The sequence below is a fragment of the Kogia breviceps genome, chromosome 1, assembly GCF_026419965.1.
Source record: "Kogia breviceps isolate mKogBre1 chromosome 1, mKogBre1 haplotype 1, whole genome shotgun sequence".
NCBI lineage: Eukaryota > Metazoa > Chordata > Mammalia > Artiodactyla > Physeteridae > Kogia > Kogia breviceps.
The window spans coordinates 173,699,492-173,724,016 of record NC_081310.1 but is presented as its reverse complement, the minus strand read 5'-3'; the positions used below and the strand labels follow the sequence as shown (position 1 = coordinate 173,724,016).

The 24,525-nt window shown below is 36.5% G+C and overlaps 1 protein-coding gene across 2 annotated transcripts in view; it reads left to right on the top strand.

The window, feature by feature from the left end:
* LOC131746051 (protein argonaute-3) overlaps positions 1-24,525 on the top strand; it is a 130,327-nt gene that overhangs the window by 53,528 nt on the left and 52,274 nt on the right. For both annotated transcript variants that reach the window (XM_059046998.2, XM_067011662.1), the window contains one exon: positions 20,487-20,621. In XM_059046998.2, coding sequence (XP_058902981.1) covers positions 20,487-20,621 — 135 coding nt within the window. The remainder of the gene's footprint in view (positions 1-20,486; positions 20,622-24,525) is intronic.

The following is a 24,525-nucleotide window of genomic DNA, read 5'->3' as shown; positions in this document are numbered from 1 at the left end:
CGCTGCGGAGCACAGGCTCCGGACACGCAGGCTCAGCGGCCATGGCTCATGGGCCCAGACACTCCGCGGCATGTGGGATCTTCCCGGACCAGGCCATGAACCTGTGTCCCCTGCATCGGCAGGCGGATTCTCAACCACTGCGCCATCAGGGAAGCCCCTGTGCTAGCTTTTAGGGAAGCCCAGTATGGCCTTCTTGAAAACTAGTTTAGAAAAGCTAGCACAGGGGCTAGCTTTTAGGGAAGCCCAGTATGGCCTTCTTGAAAACTAGTTTAGAAAAGCTAGCACAGGGGCTAGCTTTTAGGGAAGCCCAGTATGGCCTTCTTGAAAACTAGTTTAGAAAAGCTAGCACAGGGGCTAGCTTTTAGGGAAGCCCAGTATGGCCTTCTTGAAAACTAGTTTAGAAAAGCTAGCACAGGGGCTTCCCTGATGGCGCAGTGGTTGAGAATCCGCCTGCCGATGCAGGGGACACAGGTTCGTGCCCCGGTCCGGGAAGATTCCACATGCCGCAGAGCGGCTGGGCCCGTGAGCCATGGCTGCTGAGCCTGCGCATCCAGAGCCTGTGCTCCGCAACGGGAGAGGCCACAACAGTGAGAGGCCCGCATACCGCAAAAAAAAAAAAAAAAGGAAGGGCATACTCACCAACATACATTCAGAATAGTGACTCATTCATACCAGATATGAATGATAATACTGAATATGGGAGATAGGTCTGCTGTTGCTGGTTAGCTGGCAGTGTATACCATGTGTAAATATATCAAATGAAAGTATGTCTAAAGCTTGAGGATTCTATGGAACATATGGACAGAGTCATCTAGTATGTAGTTGGAAATGCAGATGTGAAAATCTGTAGTGGTGTGAGCTAAAAGTAAAAGTTTTGGGACTCCTTAGTATATAAATCCATATTTGAAACTCTGAAAATGGAAAAACTTTAGAAATAGTATTTAGATTGAAAACAGGAATGAAAAGGATAGAGCCATGGAGAATACTAGCATTTAAGGAAGGAAGAAGAACCAGTGAGCAATTAATGATTATCACAGGCAGTATGAGAGCCAAGAAATGGTGTCAAGGAAGCCAACGGAGGAAACATATTCAGAGAGTAGATTTTACAGTTAAGCAGCGGAGCTTTTCCAGTAAAATCAAGAGTAAGACAAGGATGTCAGTACTATGATATTTAGTCACTATTGTGTTTGCTAACTTCTTTTCTTCTTACAGGTTTCAGTCTACATGTTACTTCCTTGAGAAGCAGTATTTGACACCCTTCTTGCCCCCCATCCAGCCATTCCCCCAAGTCTGTTAGGTATTCCTCTTATGTATTCCCATAGAACAGTATACTTCCCCTGTAATACCATGTGTCACCTTGAATTATAAGTGTTTATTATTCTTTGTTTCCTGTTAGAATGAAAGCTCCATGAAGCTAGGGACTGTCCATCTTATTCACCAGTATACCTCCATGCCTGGCACAACTCTCGGTCATATTAAGCAAGGAATGAATAAATAAAACCAAGAACATGGAGGAGGAGTATCTAATTGAGCCTGGAAAGTTAGAAAAATATTTGTAGAAGTAAATGATGTCTTAACTGAGCTTTAGAAAAGATGACATTGAGAGTTTGGGTTGAAAAGGGGATGTACAGGAATAAAAGATTTCTGAGAGGTCTCTAAAATATAAAACTTTATTGAAAGATATAAGTGAAGATCTGAATGAAAGAAATATATTAGGCTGGCTTATTGAGAAGACTCTGATAAGATGTCAATTCCCCCAAAATTAATCTGTAAATGCAATTTTAAGTAAAATCTCAATCGGGTATATAGTGAAACTTGATAAGTAATAATTAAGATTTATATGGAAAAAAATAAGTGACGATGAAAAATCAATATAATTTTAAAGAAGAGTAAAGAGGGAGGAATTGCCCTCCTTATGTTAAAACTGTAACAATTTTAGCACACTTTTTAAACTGCATGGACAGGCAGATTAATGAAGCAGAATATAAAGCCTAGAAATAAGCTCTGTGTGTGTGTGTGTGTGTGTGTGTGTGTGTGTGTGTGTGTGTGTATGGAAACTTTGTTGATATTAAGTTGGCATTTCAAATCACTGAGGAAAGAGTTAAATGTTTAATAAATGGTGTTTATGCAGTTGTTAACTATATGAAAAAAATAATTAGACCCATCTCACATCATATCCCAAATTTATTTCTAGGTGGATTGTAATCTAAAATTTGAAAAGCAAAACTTTAAAATTCTGTCAGGGACTTCCCTGGCGGTCCAGTGGTTAAGACTCCATGCTTCCAGTGCAGGGTGCTCAGGTTCCATCCCGGGTCAGGGAACTAAGATCCCATATGCCATGCAGTGTGGCCAAAATAAAAAATAAAAAATAAGATTCATTCAGAGAAAAAGTAAGAGAATGTCTCTAACATTGAACAAAATGTAAAATGTATAAATCATAATAGAAAATACTGATAAGCTTGGCTCTGTCAAAATTTAAAACTTATTTGTTATAAATACACCATAAACAAAGTTAAAATGCTAGAAGAATATTTACAGCATATATAACCAAGAGCTTTATGGGATATAGGCAATCAGTAAAAAAAAAAAAAAAAAAAAAAAGTAATTCACAAAAGAGAAACACAAATGGCCAATAGAAAATCAGATTCTCAAATTCATTAGTAATCAGGAAAATGCAAGTGAAATCAGTACCGTTTCACACCTATCAGATTTATAAAAATTTAAGTCATATCAAATGTTGGTGAGGATAAAGTATAAGGAACTATCATGCACTGTTTATAGGCATATGATTTGATACAACTACTTTGGAGGCAGTTTTCAATATCCAGTAAAGATGAAATTGAACATGTCTTAAAACCCTTAATATACCATAGAGGTATCTTGTAAAAACTAAGACATTATTTGTAATAGCAGAAAATTGGAAACAGCCTGATTCCTGTCAATAACAGAATAAGTAAACATTGGAATGAGTACATAAATTGTTATATTATGGTATACTATGTAACAGTTAAATGGATGAACCAGGTCTACATATATCAATATGGATTATTATTGAAAACAATGTTGGGAGGATGATCAAATAGCAAAAGGTTATGTTACTACTTATGTGAATTTTTTTTAAGTATATACTGGATACATACAAATGCAGTAAAATTATTAAAAACATAGATGGCGGTGCTTTGTGACCACCTAGAGGGGTGGTATAGGGAGGATGGGAGGGAGATGCAAGAGGGAGGAGATACGGATGTATAGGTATACGTATAGCTGATTCATTTTGTTATAAAGCAGAAACTACCACACCATTGTAAAGGAATTTTACTCCAATAAAAATGTTAAAACAAAAAACGGAAAAAAACAAACCAAAAAAACATAGATGGTACAAATACACACCAGTTTCAGTATAGTGGTTCCCTTTAAGAAGAAGGAAGGAAAGAAGGAAGAGGAATGAAATAGGTTGGTTGGGATAGGGAGAAGAGATAGAACTATAAGGCTACATGTTTCAGGAAACATGTGACAGTGTGTTTATTTGTGTGAACAAAGTGTAGATAATTTCAGGTGCCACTGTGAAGCAAAGAAACAAAAAGATCTGTGTTATCTTAATGAAATGAAATAAAACCTAAAATTTTAATTTACTTTATTAATTTATTTATTAATTTTTAGCTGCATTGGGTCTTCGTTGCTGCACAGAGGCTTTCTCTAGTTGGGGCGAGCGGGGGCTACTCTTCGTTGCAGTGCACAGACTTCTCCTTGTGGTGGCTTCTCTTGTTGGGAGCACGAGCTCTAGATGCGTGGGCTTCAGTAGTTGTGGCGCGTGATCTTCAGTAGTTGCAGATCGTGAACTGTAGAGCTCAGGCTCAGTAGTTGTGGCGCACGGGCTTAGTTGCTCTGCGGTATGTGGGATCTTCCTCGACCAGGGCTCATACCCGTGTCCCCTGCATTGGCAGGTGGATTCTTTTTTTTTTTTTTTTTTAACATCTTTATTGGAGTATAATTGTTTTACAATAGTGTGTTAGTTTTCCCTCTACAACAAACTAAATCAGTTATACATACACACATGCTCCCACATCTCCTCCCTCTTGCATCACCCTCTCTCCCACCCTCCCTATCCCACCCCCCCAGGCGGTCACACAGCACAGAGGTGATCTCCCTGTGTGGCAGGTGGATTCTTAACCACTGCACCACCAGGGAAGTCCCAAAGCCTAAAATTTTAAATGGGTTTATTCTTATGAGACTGATGTGCTGCGTACTGCGCTAAGAAGGCACTTAAATGAGTTTATTTTTAAATTGTCAATAATATATAATGCTGCTGTGAAAAATAATGAGAGAAAATATTACAATGACCACCTTACTTGCTTATATTTCCTTTCTTGTTTGTGTGGTTTTGATTTTGCAACCCTTCCACTTGGTATATTGCACTGAACAAAACAGCCTTTGTTGATCTTGAAATCAACCAGAGAAGATTAGTATTGAGCAATATAATGAGTACTACCAGGAAGTACTGAGTGCATGGGACTGTGTAACAAAGGGATCCATTCCAGTCTCTGTGTTCAAGGAACTTTTCTCTGAGGAAGTGACAGGTGGGAGCTAGGTGAAATTTGTGGTGGAGATAAGCATGAAACAGTACTTTAAGAAAGCAAGCAGTTTAATTCTAATTGTGTGACTTAATCTAGTCTTCAGAATGATTGTTTTCATGGTGTTTAATATCCTAACTCTCAACTATATAACTTTAATGAATTTTACCAATCTTAGACACACAAAAAACTTTTTTTCACATTTCATTATCTCTGAAATCAGGGGATGTCTTGCAGTAGATGGCTTGTCACAGTTGAATTGGCAAATTTCTCTTTTAGGATACATACAATACTGATGTACCTTACCATAATTGGCATTTTAGAGTCAATGAAATGCAGAATATTTTTTTAGGTTGGCCTGCCTTTAGGCCTAACTCATTTGCAACTTGCATTTAATATTTGTAATTATGCATTTTAAGAGCGTCGGAGTGAATCTGGGGAATTCCCTGGTTGTCCAGTGATTAGGATTCCGCACTTTGACTGCCAAGGGCACAAGTTCAGTCCCTGGTCAGGGAACTAAGATCTCACAAGCCGTGCAACACAGCCAAAAATGAGTGAATCTGGTATTTATTAGTTGTATGTCTCTGAAGATATTTTTGTTTACCACAGGCAGAATGCTAAACATTTTACATTAATTACAGTCAGCCCTTGTTACCTGGGTACCATGTATACTGAGGGCCAACTGTATTATGTTATTTTTTTATAAGAGACTTGAGCATCCACCAACTTTTGATATCCAAAGGGAGTCCTAGAACCACTCTCCCGCAGGAACCAAAAGACAACTGTATCTCCTATGAACTTCATCACAGTTGTATGAGTTAAGTGATACCCCCAACTGAAGTTTAGAGACAAAATCTCTAAACTTTCTCTAAAGTGACTTTCTCCCTCGAAATGTCACATAGTTTGTATTTTATATTTTTATTAATGTATTGATATATGTAATATAACCTATTAAAGGTATATTTAGATATAACTATATTTGAGGCATAATAGTTTATATTTAAATGATAGAGTTCAATTTTTCTGATTCCAGAGATTATGCCCTTAATATTCACAACTCTTTACTGCATCCTTTAAGAGGCAAGATTCCTGGCAGACAAATCTCAGACCCAGGACATCTGAGTTGAGAAAATTTTTTTATTTTTATGTAGTTTATTTACTTCCTTTTGCTTTTAGGTAAAAAGTAGCTTTCTATAAAACATTCATTATTTTGCTGCTAGAAGAAAGTAGTCATAATATATACATGATTGTAGAATTTGGTAATTATAATTTATGCTGCTTAAAAGTCAAAAGTTCTCACTGAATATGCTTCCTTTGCAAGGAAAACAGATTTCTAATAAGTAATTTATTAATCACAATATTAGTGTTGCTTGCTTCATATGTTTGTTTTAAGTTCAGGTATAAGATCCCTAAAGTTAAGAAATAATTTGATTTTTACAGTATTCAAATTAATCCTCAGAAGTAGATCAAAGCAGAATATTTCTACAGGGTGGAAGGGTCAGGCAGCAGGGCAGGAACTTTATCAGCACTGGTCAAGCTCAGCCAAGTAAAGATACCTGTATCAGGCTTGTCTAGTCTATCCTCACATTAGAAAAAGAGTATAATGGCAGCAGGAATTTCAATGACAGTATAATCAAATCTGTTTCTTGATCCCTACTGCTTCAGTCTGATTGAGTATGTTCATATTTGGTGCACAGCTGTCCTCTTGGGATCAAACTTCACTATCTGTATCCCTTCCTACCCCTCCCCCCCTTTTTTAGAAGTTTCATGAGAAAAGGGTACACAAGAGGCAAAAGTTTTTGATGCCTTACACATTGGAAAATGTATCAACAAACCTAAATGAAAGTTCAGCTAGGTTTCTATGTTGCAAATAATTTTCCTTCATAAATTTGAAAGTGGTGCTCCACTTTTTAAATAGCTTTAGTGAGGTTTTGTTTCCCTTATATTAATTTACTTTATGGAAAATTTACTTACCTTCGTCTTCTAACCTCCTTCGCTTTTTAAAATTTCTAACCGTTCTTTTTTATTTCCTGAATGTTATTTTATAGTAGTATACTATTCTTATTTCATATATGGTAGTGTTTTCTCTAAGCTCACTGTAGATAATTTATTTTGGAGTATTATTTTTCTTACACATGCTTATGCTTCCTCCAGATTCTTTTTTTGTTTGTTTGTTTTGATCATTATCCTCCATTTTGGAAGCTTCCTTCAAGTATATAGTATCCTTGATTATTTATTCATGATGCATTGGGACTCTAAAAAACACTGACTAGATGCTTTGAATTCATCAGTGGAGCCTGTTAACTTTGAGCTTTATCATAGGGTGATTTGATTGGGCTGATGTTGGGGAGCCTATAATGTTAGTTTATCCTTAGGTCTTTCCTCTTACCTGGTCAAATTACCCAAAGATGAGCCTTCCAAACTCCTGCTTGAAGGGTAATAGTCTTCATTACCTGCGATCTGGAAGCCAAGTTGGGGATTCTGGCTTGGGGAATGTCTGCATTCAGCATTTAATATTTATAGTCATTTAATTCCTTGCTTTGGGTACAGTCCTGTGCCCTTAATTGTACCTGACATCCTCCCTCCAAAAGCCTTTTATTTTTTCCAGAGAATAAACCTACAGTTTATGCCAGGATAAAGATGAGGCAGTTGCTCTGCAATGTGAATTGAGCTCAACAAGGGACCTAGGATTCTACCTGCTTCTCAAACAGCTTTCCTCTTCATTTTTCTGCACTACCCCCATCCTTTTATCACCAGTTTCAGAGGTACCTAGTACTGCCATTTTTCACGCCTTCTGAGGATTCTATCTGCTATGTCAGTTACAACTTGTCTACTCACTTTTCATCTTCTAAAATGTTGGTGCATTTTCTATTTTCTGTTCTCCCTTCCTTCTAGGTTTATGTCTTTTTTCTTTCTTTCTTTCTTTTTTAAAATTCCTTACCATAGTTATAGTGGAGTTTGAGGAAGGAATGAAATGAGCTGCTTGTGGTTCCTCTGCCATCCTAACCCAGGATCTGTTCTTAAAAGGCAGAGGCTTTGTTTGAGTCATCTTTAAATTCCAACCCACAAAGGAGTCCCTGATATAGTAGGTACTTGATGAATGTTTAAGTGGATGGTTAAGTCTGTTTTACATCTGTAAAACTCAGTAACAGGTTTGTGCTAGAGGCCTAGTTTCTTGCCATCTGGACCTCTCAACAGGGCTGGTTAAGTGTCGTCATGATATTGTGGCTGGCTTCCTCTGGAGCAAGTAATCCATGATAGAGCAAGGCAAAAGCTGTAATGACATTAAGGCCTAGCATTGAAAGCTATATTCTGCCAGTTTTGTAATGTCTTATTAGTTATATAAACCAGTTATATTCAGTGTAGGGGAGACACAAACGTGCAAATCCCATGAGGCAAGACTTATTATTAGGGACCGTCTTGGAGGCAGGCTAGCACACACAGTTTCTATCTTAAGCTAGAAGAAGAACAAATTAAACCCAAAGTAAGTAGAATGTAAGAAATAATAAAGATCAGGCAAAACTTAATAGAAAACAATATAGAAAGTGAATGAAACCAAAAGTTAATTCCTTTTAAAAAGCTAATAAAAATTTTAAACTCCTAACAAGACTAATCAAGAAAAATAGAAGGGACTTCCCTGGTGGCGCAGTGTTTGGGAATCCGCCTGCCAGTGCAGGGGACACAGGTTCGAGCCCTGGTCCGGGAGCATCCCACATGCTGCGGAGCAGCTGGGCCTGTGCACTGCAACTACTGAGCCGGTGCACCTGGAGCCTGTACTCCACGATGGGAGAGGCTACCGCAGTGAGAAGCCCATGCACCGTGACGAGGAGTAGCCCCCGCTCGTCGCAACTGGAGAGAGCCAGTGCACAGCAACAAGGACCCAACACAGCCAAAAATAAATAAATAAATTTTTAAAAAAAGAAAAATAGAAAAATTAAACAGATTACTAGTGTCAGGAATGAAAGATGGGGTTATCACTAAAGATCCTTCAGAACTGAAAGATTAATAAGGGAATGTTAGGAACAAATTTATACCAATTAATTTGATAAATGAAACACAACTTTACAAAAATTGGCTCAAAGAAAATTGGAATAGCCTTGTATCTATTAAGGAAATTAAATCCATAATTCTTTTTAACAAAGAAAACTCCAGTCCTAAATGATTTCGCTGCTGAATTTTATCTAACATTTAAGGAAAAATAATACCAATCTTTCACAAATTCTTTCAGAAAACAGAAGAAGAAAGGCTTTACAACTCAATTTTATGAGGCTAGTATACCTCAGAATCTGACACCTGACAAAAACAATGTAATCCTCTCAACAGACAGAAGAATCATTTGACACATTTTAACATTTTCATGATAAAAATTTATAACAGACTAGCAGTAAAAGGAAACTTCTTCAACCAGATTAAAGCATCTAGAAAAACATACAGGCATCATCATACTAAATGATAAAAAGAGTGAATGATTTTGCCATAAGATTAAGAAGAAGGCAAGAATACTTGCTCTCACTACTTCTGTCTAACATTGTACTGGTGTACAAGAAAAATAAAGGCATAATATTGTAAAGGAAGTAATACAACTATCTCAGTTTGCAGAAGATGTAATTGTTTACATAAAAAATCCTAAGAAATCTACCAAAAAAAAAAAAAATCCTACTAGAATTAATAGATGAATTTAGCAAGATCACAAGACACTAGTTGCATATACAAAAAGAAAATACTAGCAGTATAATAAATAATATCCAGCATTCAGCAATTAGAAAAATGAAAAACACATGTACCATTCATAATATCAAAAAATGTAATATTTAGGAATAGATTTTAAAAGAGATGTACAAGCCCTCTGCACTGAAAGCTACAAAGCATTCCTGAGAAAGATAGGAAGATATAAATAAACAGAGATACCATGTTCTTGGCCCAGAAGCCTCAAATTCTTAGGATGTCCATTATCCCCAAATTGATCTGTAGACTCAACACAATCCCAGAATCTCACCAGGCTTTTTTTTTTAATAATATAAATTGACAAGCTGATTCTAAGATTTATATGGAAATACAGAGAACCTAAAATAGCTAACCCATTTTGAAGAGGAACAGAGTTGGAGGATTCATAATCCCTGATTTGAAGACATGCTATAAAGCTATAGTAATCAAAGCTGTGATATCGGGGTTAAAGATGGACATACAAATCAAGTTACAGGATAGCTATAGATACTATGCTTGATCTTAGCCAAAAGGCTAAGAAGTGATTAGAATAGCTACAGAAATAGACCCACTTACGTGGTTGATTGATATTTGACAAAGGGGCCAACATTCAATGGGGAAAGAATAGTCTTCTCAACAAACGATGCTAGAACAGCTGAGTATTTGTACGAAAAAAAAAAAAAAACACAGAAATTTGTAAGAAAAGAGGAAAAATATTCATGTCCTTGGAGTAGGCAAAGATTTCTTAATATTTTGAAACCTTATCTAAATGAACACCTCTTAAGAACACTATTAAGATGAAAAGGCAAGCTACTGCTGGGAGAAAATATTTGCACAACATATCGTAAACAAAAGATTTGTGTCCAGAATATATGAGAAACTTGCATAACTCACAATTTTAAAAAGTGGTCAAAATCACACACTTCACAAAAGATTATGGGAATGGCCAGTAAGCACTTGAGAAGATGCTAAACATTGGTCATCTGGAAAATGCAGGTAAGAACCACAGTGAGATATCACTTCACACCTGCTAGATTCGCTAAATCAAAAAGACTGGCAATACTAAGTGTTAGCAAGGGTGTGGAGCAATCAGAAATGGTAGGAGTATAAAATCGTACAACCACTTTGAAAAATATTTTGGCAGATACTTTTTAAAAAATATTTATTTATCTTTGGCTGCATTGGGTCTTCATTACTGTGCACGGGCTTTCTCCATTTGCAGCGAGCAGGGGCTACTCTTCGTTGTGGTGGTTTCTCTTCTTGTGGAGCACGGGCTCTAGGCTTCAGTAGTTGTGGTATGTGGGCTCAGTAGCTGCAGCTCGCGGGCTCTAGAGTACAGGCTCAGTAGTTGTGGTGCACAGGCTTAGTTGTTCCGCAGCATGTGGGATCTTCCCGGACCAGGGATCGAACCTGTGTCCCCTGAATTGACAGGTGGATTCTTAACCACTGCGCCACCAGGGAAGCCCGAAGCCCTTGGCAGATTATTTTAAATTTAAACATTTTCTTGCCATGTGTCCTACCAGTTCTATTCTTAGGTCTTTCCCCAAGAGAAATGAAAAAATAGGTCCATATAAAGATTTGAGCATATATGTTTACATGTTCATAATAATTAGGAACTGGAAACAACCCAAATGCCCAGCAACAAGTGAATGAGAAACAAGTTGTGATTTATTTATACAAGGAAATACTACCCAGCAGTTAAAAAGAACTAACTACTAATTTATACAATGGTATGGATAAATCTCAAGTAAGATGTACAAAAAAGCTAGACCAAGTGGTGTATACAGTATAATTCCATTTATATGAAATTCTGGAACCATTCTGTTATGAAACAAATCAGATCAGTGCTTGCCTGTGGCAGATGTGACAGAAGCTGATTGCATAGGGGCAGGAAAGTACTTTCTGGGGTGATGACAAGTTCTGTCTTAATTGGGGTGGTAATACCATAGATGTATATACATTTGTCAAAATCATTGACCTTTACAATTGAATGCATTTTATTGTATGTAAGTTATACCTCAAATTGTTTTTTTTTTGAAATGAGATATCATTACATATCCACCAGAAGGGCTAAAATTCAAGTCTAACTATACTAATGGTGAAAATTTGGCACGACAGTGACTTTTTTGTGTGTGTGATACGCGGGCCTGTCACTGTTGTGGCCTCTCCCGTTGCGCAGCACAGGCTCCGGATGCGCAGGCTTAGCGGCCATGGCTCACGGGCCCAGCCGCTCCACGGCATGTGGGATCTTCCCGGACCGGGGCATGAACCCGTGTCCCCTGCATCAGCAGGCAGACTCTCAACCACTGCGCCACCAGGGAAGCCCCAGCAGTGACTCTTAAATGCTGCTTTTGGGAGAGTTATTTGTTAAAACCACTTTGGAAAAGTTTGACATTATCTAGGAAAGTCAGAGATACACATCCCTAATGACTCAGCAGTTCTACTCAGATATTGCCTTTTCTGCTAGAGAAATATATGTGTGTACGTATATCAAGAAGGCCTCTTAGGGACTTCCCTGGCGGTCTAGCGGTTAAGAATCCACTCTTCCACTGCAGGGGGCACAGGTTAGATCTCTGGTTAGGGAACTAGGATCCCGCATGCTGCGTGGTGCAGCCAAAAAAAAAAAGGCTATCTATACGAATATTCATAACCTTATTCTAATAAACAAAGGAAAGTGCCAGCATAAACTGTCCACCAACATTAATAATCAGGTTTTTTTGGTTTTTTGTTTGGTTTTGTTTTTTGCCGCGTGGCAGCTTACTCCTAGGATACTTAGTTGCCTGACCAGGGATTGAACCTGGACCCCTGGCAGTGAAAGCGCCCAGTCCTAACCACTGGACTGCAAGGGAATTCCCTGTCCATCAACATCAGAGTGGATAAATTGTGTATTTCTTCAACAGAGTGTTAGAGCAATGAAAATGAAGAAACTAGTTACATTTAACTAATATAGATGAGTTAGAAATAATGTTTAGCTAAAGACTCAAAAAGATTACATGCTTTGTTTCCAGTTACATAACATTCAAGAACTAGGAAAACTAAATTGTGGTCCTTAGTGATCTGTACTTAAGTTGTAATTCTATAAAGAAAAGAAGTGATTACCATAAAAGCCAGGATTTTGGTTACCTGTAGCAGAGAGAGGGGAAGTTAAGGTTGGGAAGGGGATAAGGAAGAGGTTTCTAGGATATTGGCAATATTTAGTTCTTGATATGAATGTTGGTTATGTGGATATTCACTTTATAATTTGTTTAGTGACACTCTAGTAAATATGTGATATTTTATATTAAAAATAGAAAAAGAAAAGCAATCCTTTCATCTATCAATATCTCCTGAGTACTGTGTTAATATTATTTTGCTAGGTAATAATAGACATGCCAAGATGTTTAATATGGCCTCTTAATTGCTCACTATTACCATAAAAAGGCATTGGATAATAAATTTCTGTTCTTATATCTTCAGAGCAATGAAAGTATATGTATAAAATTGAGGCACATAACCTCTCAGGAGGTTAAAGTATAATTGTAAGTATGTTTTTACCAGGATCCAGCATTAATTACTGCTTTATTTTATATGCATCATTTGGACCTGGGCTCATTTTGGTACATGTAGTCCTAGTTATCTTAAATATGGCAAGTATTTATTATTTTTTTCACATCTATTATTTTAGCTGTGTCCTCACAAAAATTTTCAATTTTGACACAGTAAAATGCAAATTCAAAAATCCTAATCGCTTTTTCATGGAACATTCTCCCATCAGCCTCTTCAAGGAGTTAGTTTACATTGACAAAATGATTTTGCCTAGAATTCAAACCTCAGTAAATCAGAGAGCAAAAGACATGAGTAGACAATTCTTCAAAGATGAGAAAAAGAGCTCTGATGAGCTCCTGCCATGTTCTGGGCACAAGTAGGTACCTTATATTGAATCTTCACCCTAATGCTATAAGTACTAGATGTTTTTCTAATTTTGCAATGAACGAATTATGATTTCTCTGAATTTCAAGTCTGGATCTAGAATTAAAATCTATTTCATTTCCTTGCCCATCCTTTTCTCATTATTCTAACACTGCTACCCATGAAAAGAAAATAAATCTAATTAAAAAAATGTTAGTAAGTGATGAAAGATTAAAGGATACATTTCCAACAGCAACAAAAATTTTATCAATTATTAATAAATGAGTTATAAAGTATCACAAAACCTTAATGAAATTGGAATGACCTTAATAAATTCAGAGATATTATGTTCATGAATTGAAAGATTATCCCACTGGTATTCTAGACATCTAGTCTATTGCGGTAAATTTTTTTGCCTTAGTTGTGTATTATACATATCTAGATAATGGCAATCTAAGTAGTTGGTAAGATCGCATTTTCTACCAAACTCCTCTCAAGTTTTTTACTTCTCAATTGTATTTATCTGAATTCTAACACCTGCCCATTAATTTTAATTATATGCATGTAGAACAAATGTATCCATTTGGCTGGTGTTTAAGTTGTTTCCATTCTTTTTACCATTATAAACAGTGCTACAATAAGCATTCTCATTCATGTTGCCTTTCACAGATACGGAATTTTTGAAGAGTATATACTCCAGTAGAGTGAAATTGTTTTTTGGGTTTTTATTAGTTTATTCATTCATTCATTCATTTATTTATGGCTGCATTGGGTCTTCGTTGCTGCACCTGGGCTTTTCTCTAGTTGTGGCGAGGGGCGGCTTCTCTTTGTTGTGGTGTACAGGCTTCTCATTGTGGTGGCTTCTCTTGTTGCAGAGCACGGGCTCTAGGCGCGCAGGCTTCAGTAGTTGTGGCACGCCGGCTCTAGAGCTCAGGCTCAGTAGTTGTGGCACACAGGCTTAGTTGCTCCCAGGCATGTGGAATCTTCCCAGACCAGGACTCAAACCTATGTCTCCTGCACTGGCAGGCGGATTCTTTTTTTTTCCTTTTAATTTATTTTATTTATTTATTTTACTTATATTTATTTTTGGCTGCGTTGGGTCTTCGTTGCTGTGCGCGGGCTTTCTTTAGTTGCAATGAGCGGGGGCTGCTCTTCGTTGCGCTGCACGGCCTTCTCATTGCAGTGGCTTCTCTTGTTGCAGAGCATGGGCTCTAGGCACACGGGCTTCAGTAGTTGTGGCTCGTGGGCTCTAGAGCGCAGACTCAGTAGTTATGACCCACGGGCTTAGTTGCTCTGCAGCATGTGGAATCTTCCCAGACTAGGACTCGAACCTGTGTCCCCTGCACTGGCAGGCAGACTCAACCACTGCGCCATTAGGGAAGCCCTGGCAGGCGGATTCTTAACCACTGCACTACCAGGGAAGTCCTAGAGTGAAACTGTTGAGTTGAAAATTATGCTCATTGTCAAACTTATTATAAATTACCATTTGTTCCTAATTGACTGTATCAGTTTATATTCCTACAGTCTGTATGAGAGCTTTCATTCTTCAGTCTTCCTTTGGCTTTTTGTCAGCTTGTGTTACCGGTCTTAACATTTTTGGCCAGTCTTGACTGGTGTAAAATGATAGCTTGATATAGTTTTTGTATATATTTCCTTAATTACAAATAAGATAATTAGTGAAAATTTGTTGTTTTGTTTTGTTTTTATTTTTTTGCGGCACACAGCCCTCTCACTGTTGTGGCCTCTCCCGTTGCGGAGCACAGGCTCCAGACGCGCAGGCTCAGCGGCCACGGCTCACTGGCCCAGCCGCTCCGCAGCATGTGGCATCTTACTGGACCGGGGCACGAACCCGTGTCCCCTGCATCGGCAGGCAGACTCTCAACCACTGCGCCACCAGGGAAGCCCTGAAAATTTGTTTTTTGACATTTAGATTTTCTCTTTTATGAAATGCCTAGTTGTATCCTTTGCCACTTTTACTGTTTTATCTTGATTTATAGGAACTTATTATATATTCTGGATAGTAATCATTTGTTATATGTATTACACATATCTGTAGCCTGTCTTTTTTTTAGCTTTGTTTATGGTATTTTTTATGATGGTTTTTATATCTTAAGAAATTCTTTCTTGCCTCCAAGATCATAAAGATATTCTATATTTTCCTCTAAATGTTTATTTTTCTTTTCATGTTCAGTTCTCTGAATAAGAATTTGTTTTCGTATATTGTATAAGGTGGGCTTTCAAGTCTGTTCTACTGGTCTGTGTCTGTCCCCACAGTCTCTTGACTTGAATTGGATTATAGCAGATCTCGATGAATGTTAGAACAGACCTTATTCTTAAAAACTATCTTGGCTATTCTTGTTTCATTTCGCTTTCATGATAATTTTAGTATCAGCTTCTTAAGTTCCAGAGGTCAAGGGGGTTATATCCTATTGGTATTTTGATTGAAATTGCCTTGAATTTGCAGAGTAATTTACAAATAATTTATACTAATAAGGTATATACTCCATTTATTTAGATTTTCTGTAGTCGTAAAGATACCTATTACTTCTATAGGTCTTATGCATCTTTCGTTCAGATTTTATCTCAAGTGTCTTATGTTTTTTTTGTTGTGATATTAAGTGGTATCTTTTTAAATTACATTTTAAGTTGGGTGCTAGCGTATAAGAATGTAATTTTTATATGTTGGTCTTAAATCTAGCAACCTTACTGAGCTAATTCTATAATTTATCTATAGATTATTGGGTTTTCTCTCTAGATAGTCATCTTGTGAAGAAGAATAATTTTGTTTCTCCCTTTCCAATCTTTTTACCTTTTACTTCTCTTAGCTTGCATTCCTGTGCCAGCTAGCACTTTCTATTAAATGAAGTTGAATTTACCATAGATTTTTGGTGGATAACTTTTATCAAATTAAGGAAGCTCCTTTCTAGTCCTGGTACTGTGAGACTTTTAGTTATGGTGCTGAATTTTATCTAATGCTTTTTTGAGGGTAATTATCTGTAGAAATGATTGTATGTTTATTTCCTTTAGTGTGTTAATGTATATTTTGTTAATAGGTTTTAAAAATATTAAATGTAAATATTACTCTCTCAGTTAAACTCAGCTGATTTGTGAAAGGGAAAGAAGGAAAAACTACATAAATATGTAGGTTTATAAAATGTTAAGGATTTAACCAAGGGATAGAGAGGCAGATCTTTGCTGATTGAAATTCATGCCTAATTCAACTGTACTCACTGATTTCATCCCATCTTTTATAAGAGCATTCCTTCACTAACTTTAATTTTTACCTCAGATGCCCACATTGCTGTGGGGAAGATGGTGAACAGTAATGATTGGAAGAACAGTGGGATAAACACTAAGGAAAATTAATAGAATGTTAAACAGGATAAATAATATGTATTTAATAGTTTCAACTCTGTGAGATTAGACACATTAGTTGTGAATGCTACTATTATAATAATTCAGTGAAGAAAATTTACCTGTAGGATTAAAGGAAAGACAAAATAAGCATGTTAATTACCATGTATTTATTTTCCTTTATCCACTTTTTTTTAAAATTAGCACAGAAGCAATATGTGCTTATTTGGTATGTGTCCTGCCAGCCTTGTTTTTTTTTTTTTTTTTTTCTGTTTTTTTTGTTTTTTAAAGAAATATTTTTATTGTTGTTGTTGTTTATTAATTTATTTATTTTTGCTGTGTTGGGTCTTCATTTCTGTGTGAGGGCTTTCTCTAGTTGTGGCAAGCGGGGGCCACTCTTCATCGCGGTGCACGGTCCTCTCACTATTGCAGCCTCTCTTGTTGTGGAGAACAGGCTCCAGATGCGCAGGCTCAGTAGTTGTGACTCACGGGCCTAGTTGCTCAGCGGCATGTGGGATCCTCCCAGACCAGGGCTCGAACCTGTGTCCCCTGCATTAGCAGGCAGATTCTCAACCACTGCACCACCAGGGAAGCCCTCAGCCTTGTTTTAATGTATGAGTGTATTCTCACATTTTTTAATAGAAGAATGTAATGTATACATTTTTTTAAGTACTGTGGATTTGAATAAGATACCCAGAATGCTAATAGTTTTACCAGTGTCTGTTTTTTTAGTTAGTTTCAAATTGTGGAGGTATTTCTAAAGTTTATTTGGATGAATGTACAAAACCAACATAACTATCCATCATGAGGGACATGAAGTAAGTCCATGCAATGAGTTATCCTGCAGCTGTGAAAAAGAATGATATAGTTCCATATTAGTACATATAGATCTATCTCTAAGATATATAATGAGAAAAAAGAAATCAAAGGCCAGAATAGTGTTTCTAATGTTTTATCATTTGTGTTCCTTTTCATTAAGAGGGGAAGGGAATATATTGTCACTTAATTACCATGCACCCAAACTTCAGAATAAAAAGATCTCTAAGACACATTGTTAGTTTTTAAAATAATAATAAAAGAAGTCACAGAACATTTATTATCTGATCTCATGTTAAAACAGAAAGTTGAATAGGCATTTTTATCTCTAAGTGCATATTAAAAGAATAGGATATATACATACCTAAGTACTAATAATGGTTGCGTCTTAAAGATACTTGGAGACCAGAAGTCTTTACTGTGCATATCTATATTGTTTAAATTTTTTAGGATGAGACTTCATTCATATGTTATTTCTGTAATAAAGAAAAAAATAATATGTGCTCACTATTAAAAAATGAAGATTTAAAGATAAAGTCAAAAAGAAGAAAATAAAAAATATCTACAGTAGCCTTACTACCTGAGATAACTACTTAAGGCCTTGATAAATATCCTTCCAGAGATGAGGGACATTTTGTGGAAGACATTTAATCCTAAACCAAGGAGAATAAGAGAAAGAGCAGCACAGTAGGCATTTTTTTTTTTAAAACATCTTTATTGGAGTATAACTACTTTACAATGGTGTGTTAGTTTCTGCTTTACAACAGAGTGAATCAGTTATACATATACATATGTTCCCATATCTCTTCCCTCTTGCGTCTCCCTCCCTCCCACCCTCCCTATCCCACCCCTCTAGGTGGTCACAAACCACCGAGCTGATCTCCCTGTGCCATGCGGCTGCTTCCCACTGGCTATCCACCCTACGTTTGATAGTGTAGAGAGTCCATGCCACTCTCTCACTTCATCACAGCTTACCCTTCCCCCTCCCCATATCCTCAAGTCCATGCTCTAGTAGGTCTGTGTTTTATTCCCGCCCTACCCCTAGGCTCTTCATGACATTTTTTTTTCTTAGACTCCATATATATGTGTTAGCATACAGTATTTGTTTTTCTCCTTCTGACTTACTTCACTCTGTATGACAGACTCCAGGTCCATCCACCTCACTACAAATAACTCAATTTCGTTTCTTTTTATGGCTGAGTAATATTCCATTGTATATATGTGCCACATCTTCTTTATCCATTCACCTGTTGATGGACACTTAGGTTGCTTCCATGTCCTGGCTATTGTAAATAGAGCTGCAATGAACATTTTGGTACATGACTCTTTTTGAATTATGGTTTTCTCAGGGTATATGGCAGTAGTGGGATTGCTGGGTCGTATGGTAGTTCTATTTGTAGTTTTTTAAGGAACCTCCATACTGTTCTCCATAGTGGCTGTGTCAATTTACATTCCCACCAACAGTGCAAGAGTGTTCCCTTTTCTCCACACCCTCTCCAGCATTTATTGTTTTCTAGATTTTTTTTTTTCCGGTACGTGGGCCTCTCAACGTTGCGGCCTCTCCCGTTGCGGAGCACAGGCTCCAGACGTGCAGGCTCCACAGCACGTGGGATCCTCCCGGACCCAGGCACGAACCCGTGTCCTCTACATCAGCAGGCGGACTCTCAACCACTGCACCACCAGGGAAGCCCTGTTTCTAGATCTTTTGATGATGGCCATTCTGACCAGTGTGAGATGATATCTCACTGTAGTTTTGATTTGCGTTTCTCTGATGATTAATGATGTTGAGCATTCTTTCATGTGTTTGTTGGCAATCTGTATATCTTCTTTGGAGAAATGTCTGTTTAGGTCTTCTGCCCATTTTTTTTTAAATAAATTTATTTATTTATGGCTGTGTTGGGTCTTCGTTGCTGTGCGTGGGTTCTCATTGCAGTGGCTTCTGTTGTGGAGCCCGGGCTCTAGGCGCGCGGGCTCAGTAGCTGTGATTCGAAGGCTCTAGAGCACAGGCTCAGTAGTTGTGGCGCACTCCACGGCATGTGGGATCCTCCCGGACCAGGATCGAACCCGTGTTGCCTGCATTGGCAGGCGGATTCTTAACCACTAGCGCCACCAGGGAAACCCCTGCCCATTTTTGGATTGGGTTGTTTGTGTTTTTTGTTATTGAGCTGCATGAGTTGCTTGTACATTTTGGAGATTAATCCTTTGTCAGTTGCTTCATTTGCAGCTACTTTCTCCCATTCTGAGGGTTGTCTTTTGGTCTTGTTTATGGTATCCTTTGTTGTGCAAAAGCTTTTAAGTTTCATTAGGTCCTATTTGTTTATTTTTGTTTTTATTTCCATTTCTCTAGGAGGTGGGTCCAAAAGGATCTTGCTGTGATTTATGTCATAGAGCGTTCTGCCTATGTTTTCCTCTAAGTAGGCATGTTTTTAAATAAAAAAATAACTGTCTGTTTTGGTTTTACTTTTCACTGTATCCCCAGTGCCTTTATAGCACATAATAGCAGTCAGTAAGTATGTATTTAAGAAATGAGTGATGGTGGTCTACTAAACTATTGGTGAAGCTCTTCTAGTTCCAAACCCCAAGATTAAGAAATCGTACTTGTTGGCTCTTGGAAGACTGCTGACTAGCTAGATAACATTGGGCAGATACACCTTACTATTGCTACCTGTAGCTTAGACTAGCACTAGTAACATTTAATACCATTGTCTTCTCAAATCTGTGCAAGACAGGGAGAGCTCTCACTAGAATAGATAAGCAGTCTCGGGTGGCACAAAAAGCTTTGTTTAAGAAATAATACCTAACCTTTTCTTCTTCTAAGGTGCTCTGGCCTTCTTTGTCCCCTTACAGACCTTGTTTTATAGCCAGAACACTGCTCTGTACATGTAGTAGGAAACGGAATGATTCAGTTACCCATGATAAGAGATAGATTATAAAAACTGTAATATTAGGCTTTTCTGTTGTTGTGCTTGTCTTCCAGTCAGACAGTTCAAATTGAAACTGCTTAACTTTGGAAATATTTTTATATGTATATAGGTATACATAAAAGGGGTAATTTTAACTCTGTATTAGTTAATTATCATGGAGCCCAAGATCAAGTTTTTGAGTTTTTTTAAAGGAAACATTAATTTGTACTATTTGTGTTTTTCTTCTTAGTTTCTGCCACTGCCTTCTACAAAGCACAACCTGTAATTCAGTTCATGTGTGAAGTTCTTGACATTCATAATATTGATGAGCAGCCAAGACCTCTGACTGATTCTCATCGGGTAAAATTCACCAAAGAGATAAAAGGTGAGTTAATTAGCATTTGGAACAACTTAACTATAAAATGCATGAATATAACAAACTTTCATTGAAATTTTTTAAGATATAAATCTGTTCATGTAACATCACCAGTAAAAATATGGACTAATTATAAAATGTCACATTAAATTCATTACCATAACATCTTAGGTAGTGTTTCAATGAAAGAAATAACAAGTAATGGAATTAATATTGATACTAGCTAATTTTTTGTCAATACTTTCCCTTACTAGCTGAAGGTATAAGAGTATCTGTTAGGAAAATGCTTCTATGATACTGTTAAAAATAAGAAGCTTATTCCAAAAACATTGTCACTTCAGAACTGGAGCCATTCTTTGAACATATTCTATTGCTAATATAATGACTTCTTTATTTTTCTGAAATGATGGCAGAATATTTTATTCCTTTGTAAATTTATGGATATGGGACTAGCCTGTTTCATGTGTTGTTCTAGAGTTGAAACTTAATTATTCAATTGACCATTGATCTTGACTATTTTATAGTTAGTAGCTAAAATGTATACAGTGGTGTTGCATCGTATGTATATTTTACTAATACAAATTCATCTCTACATGGTCTTCCAAAGAGAAAAATTAAAAATTAATTTCAATTGTGTCCTAAAATTTATATTTTGTATATATTTATTGTTTATATAATTGTTGCTTTCTATATACATGTACACTTTTATTTGCAAACCCACACATAGTGTACTTTATCTGCAATTTAAGGTATTTTTCAAGAGTAATTTTGATATGTAAAATTCTTGCCTTGTTCATGACTTTAGAACCTAATCCTCATGTAAGATGTGACTCCACTGTATTTAGTTCTTCATTATTTAGACACAAAGAGAAATTAGATATTCTCTAATTAGAATGAATAGTATAAATTCTAATTATACTAAAGGTTAGAATTGTCAGAAATAATTATGTCGTTTTATTTTAAGGTTTTATCTATTTGTTACAGGCAATTTTTAGCTTGTGGTTTGAATGAAGCATTGAAGTTTGTTCTCTGAACATCTTTCAGTTCCCCAAATCAATTAGTATAGTTGAATACATCCTGCTTGCTCCAGTAATCATTTATTCTTTGCCATTTAGTAACCAGGAGAGAGATGGTCATTGTAATAAAACATTTAAAGGAAAATTCTTCCTGCTTTGAAAATAGGCATCCATTTATCTCAAGTTATTTAAGTGTCAGAATAAGAAAGTGTTATATATATTCCTATATTGCAATCATACCATTGTCCTTTCATAATCTGTATTAACTGCACAGTTAGCATTGTTGGGAGGTAGTGCATTACCCACCATTAATATGTGATCATCTAAATGCCATGGTTTCCAGTGGAGTTGCTGCTTAGTTACCACCTCTGATATCATGAAGTCACTTACATTATTTTGCGGTAACTATGCAATCAACTCATATCACCACTCTATCACAGAAAATACAAGATGTACAGAACAAGGATTCAACTGCTGCCCGAAGAGCATGGACTCGATCTTAACTTCAACTGCTCAGGGGGCCAAAGAAATGACTGAAAAAATGACTAGAAAGCATTATAAAGTTGATGTTATAGTGAAGGTAAAGCCAAGTTTATAGGTTAAATATTTGATTTATTAAAGCCAAAAACATTTTTTGTTGGATGGAGGGTTTGGGGAGGGACCTGGGCAGAGAATTATCTAGTCCATTTTTTAAAATTTCAGCTTTTTGCTATTTCCTGGATTTGGATCTAATCCTTAGGCACCTATGACTGTAGATTTGGGGTAGAAAAATCTGAGTTGGATCTAACTAACATACTGATGACTTTTTCCTCCATTCAAAGTCAAGAAGGCTTTTTTTTTAAAGAGGACTCTTTAAAGTGTGTCATGTATTCCTACCTCAATTACACAAGAGAATCAAAGTTACATGTTTTGTATTATGTATTTGGGTTTAATTTTTAGTTAGCATGAGGAATTTGATGAAAATTGTTAAATAGTCATACAAAGTGTGCTATAATGAATAGATTTCCTAGTACAATATTATTTGGTTCTAGTTGAACTTTTTCCTAAATAGTTAATGGTAACTTTAGGGTGGTTTCTTTGTGCAGTAATTCATTATAGTTAAATAGCAGAAATATTGGAGGAAGTTAATGGTAAAAGTACCATATGTATGTAAGAGTATTTTATTTTACTTTTTTATTAATTTTTATTGGAGTATAGTTGCTTTATATCAATTTTATTTTTGATAAAAACTTATTTAGTAGGCTTGTAGAACCTTAGTGATAATTTTTTTTTAATTCAAGGGGAAGATTTGAAAACAAATTGCTAAGTGGTATAGATAACAGAAATTTGTTTTAAATTTTTCTATCGTGTTTTCCCCCTAAACAATATTTTTACATCTTGCTTACTTCATATTGTTGGTGTTTCCTTCTTAAAAGGCCTTCTCTTGGTAGTATTTTCTAGTCTTATTTATAGAGGCATAGTAAATGCTCTAATTGATCTGAAATTTTAGTTTTATAAAGGTAGTTACTAATAAAAACTATGTCTCACTGATTCAGTTAGGAGTAGTTCTTAAGAAAACCTCATACCAATCTGGTACAGTGACACTGTGTCCATTTAACATCTTAATTTATGCTAATATGTCATAAGAAAATATTACTATGATTGAACTTTGTGTTTGGTTCTGCAGTTAGTTGATACGAAAATAAGTTATACTGTATCAGGGTTTCTCAACCTTGGCACTATTGATATTTTGGGCTGGATAATTCTTTGTTGTGGTTGGGGATGGGAGGTAGTGCTGTCCTGTGCATTGCAGTATAATTTAGCAGCATCCCTGGATCCAAACATTCCAAAATCTAGCATGTATTAGATGCCAGAAGCACCCCCAGTCATAACAATCAAAAATGTCTGCAGACATTACCAAACCTTCCCTGGAGGTCAGAGTCACCTCTGGTTGAGAACCTCTGTACTATAGGATACACAGATATAAAAGGAAAATAATACAAAAGTATACCATAAATACTATCAGGGAACTAAAAGTTGTCCTCCATCTACCCCTTTTTAGATTTTCCTCCTTTGGAGTATAGGCCTTAGAAATGGAGTTGCTTATCTGTGACCAGTAGCCACTGTATCTGTTTGTTAACTGTTCTCTAGGAAGCTCCAAGAATGTCCACTAGCCACATGTAGCTATTTAAATTTTAATTTATTAAAGTTAAATTAAAATTTTAGTCTTTTAGTCACACTAACTACATTTCATGTGTGCACTAATGTATTGCTGGTGATTTTAGCACAGATGTAGAACAATCCATCATCTCAGAAAACTCTTTTGTACACCACTGCATAGGAAAATTCATCGCAAAGAATTTTAGCCAGTGTTTTAAAAGCCCACAGCTTCACTTTCTAAAGCAGGCCTAGGATCTGCAAACCCCTAGGGTCCACAAATGGACATACGGATCCACGAACATCTAAGATCATATGCTAAATTAAGTGTATGTTGCATTTTTCTGAGAATTTATTGCTTTCATCAGATTCTCAAAGGGATCATTGATTCCATAAGAAGGTCTGGATTACCTGTTCTAGGAATTATTTTGGTTGTATTTGATTTCTAATAGTAGTAAAAGAACTGTATCACTATATTATCCTTCAGCGAAATTGTCACTCCACTTCTATTAAAAGGGCCTGGGATTTTTTTTTTTTCCTTCCTGCTTTAAAAATCTTTGAAGGACTTTCTTCTTCAGCTATGTGAAATTATGATCTTCAGTCAGTATGTGATTACTGGGCAAATCAGATATCACATACTTTGAAGGTTATAGAATATCTTGAGAATTATTATAACTCCCTTTGCTCCTTCCCTCAACCGGCATAAAAACCTGCATTATAAGCAGGGTTTTTTATTAATGGAGAACTTTATCCCTTGATAT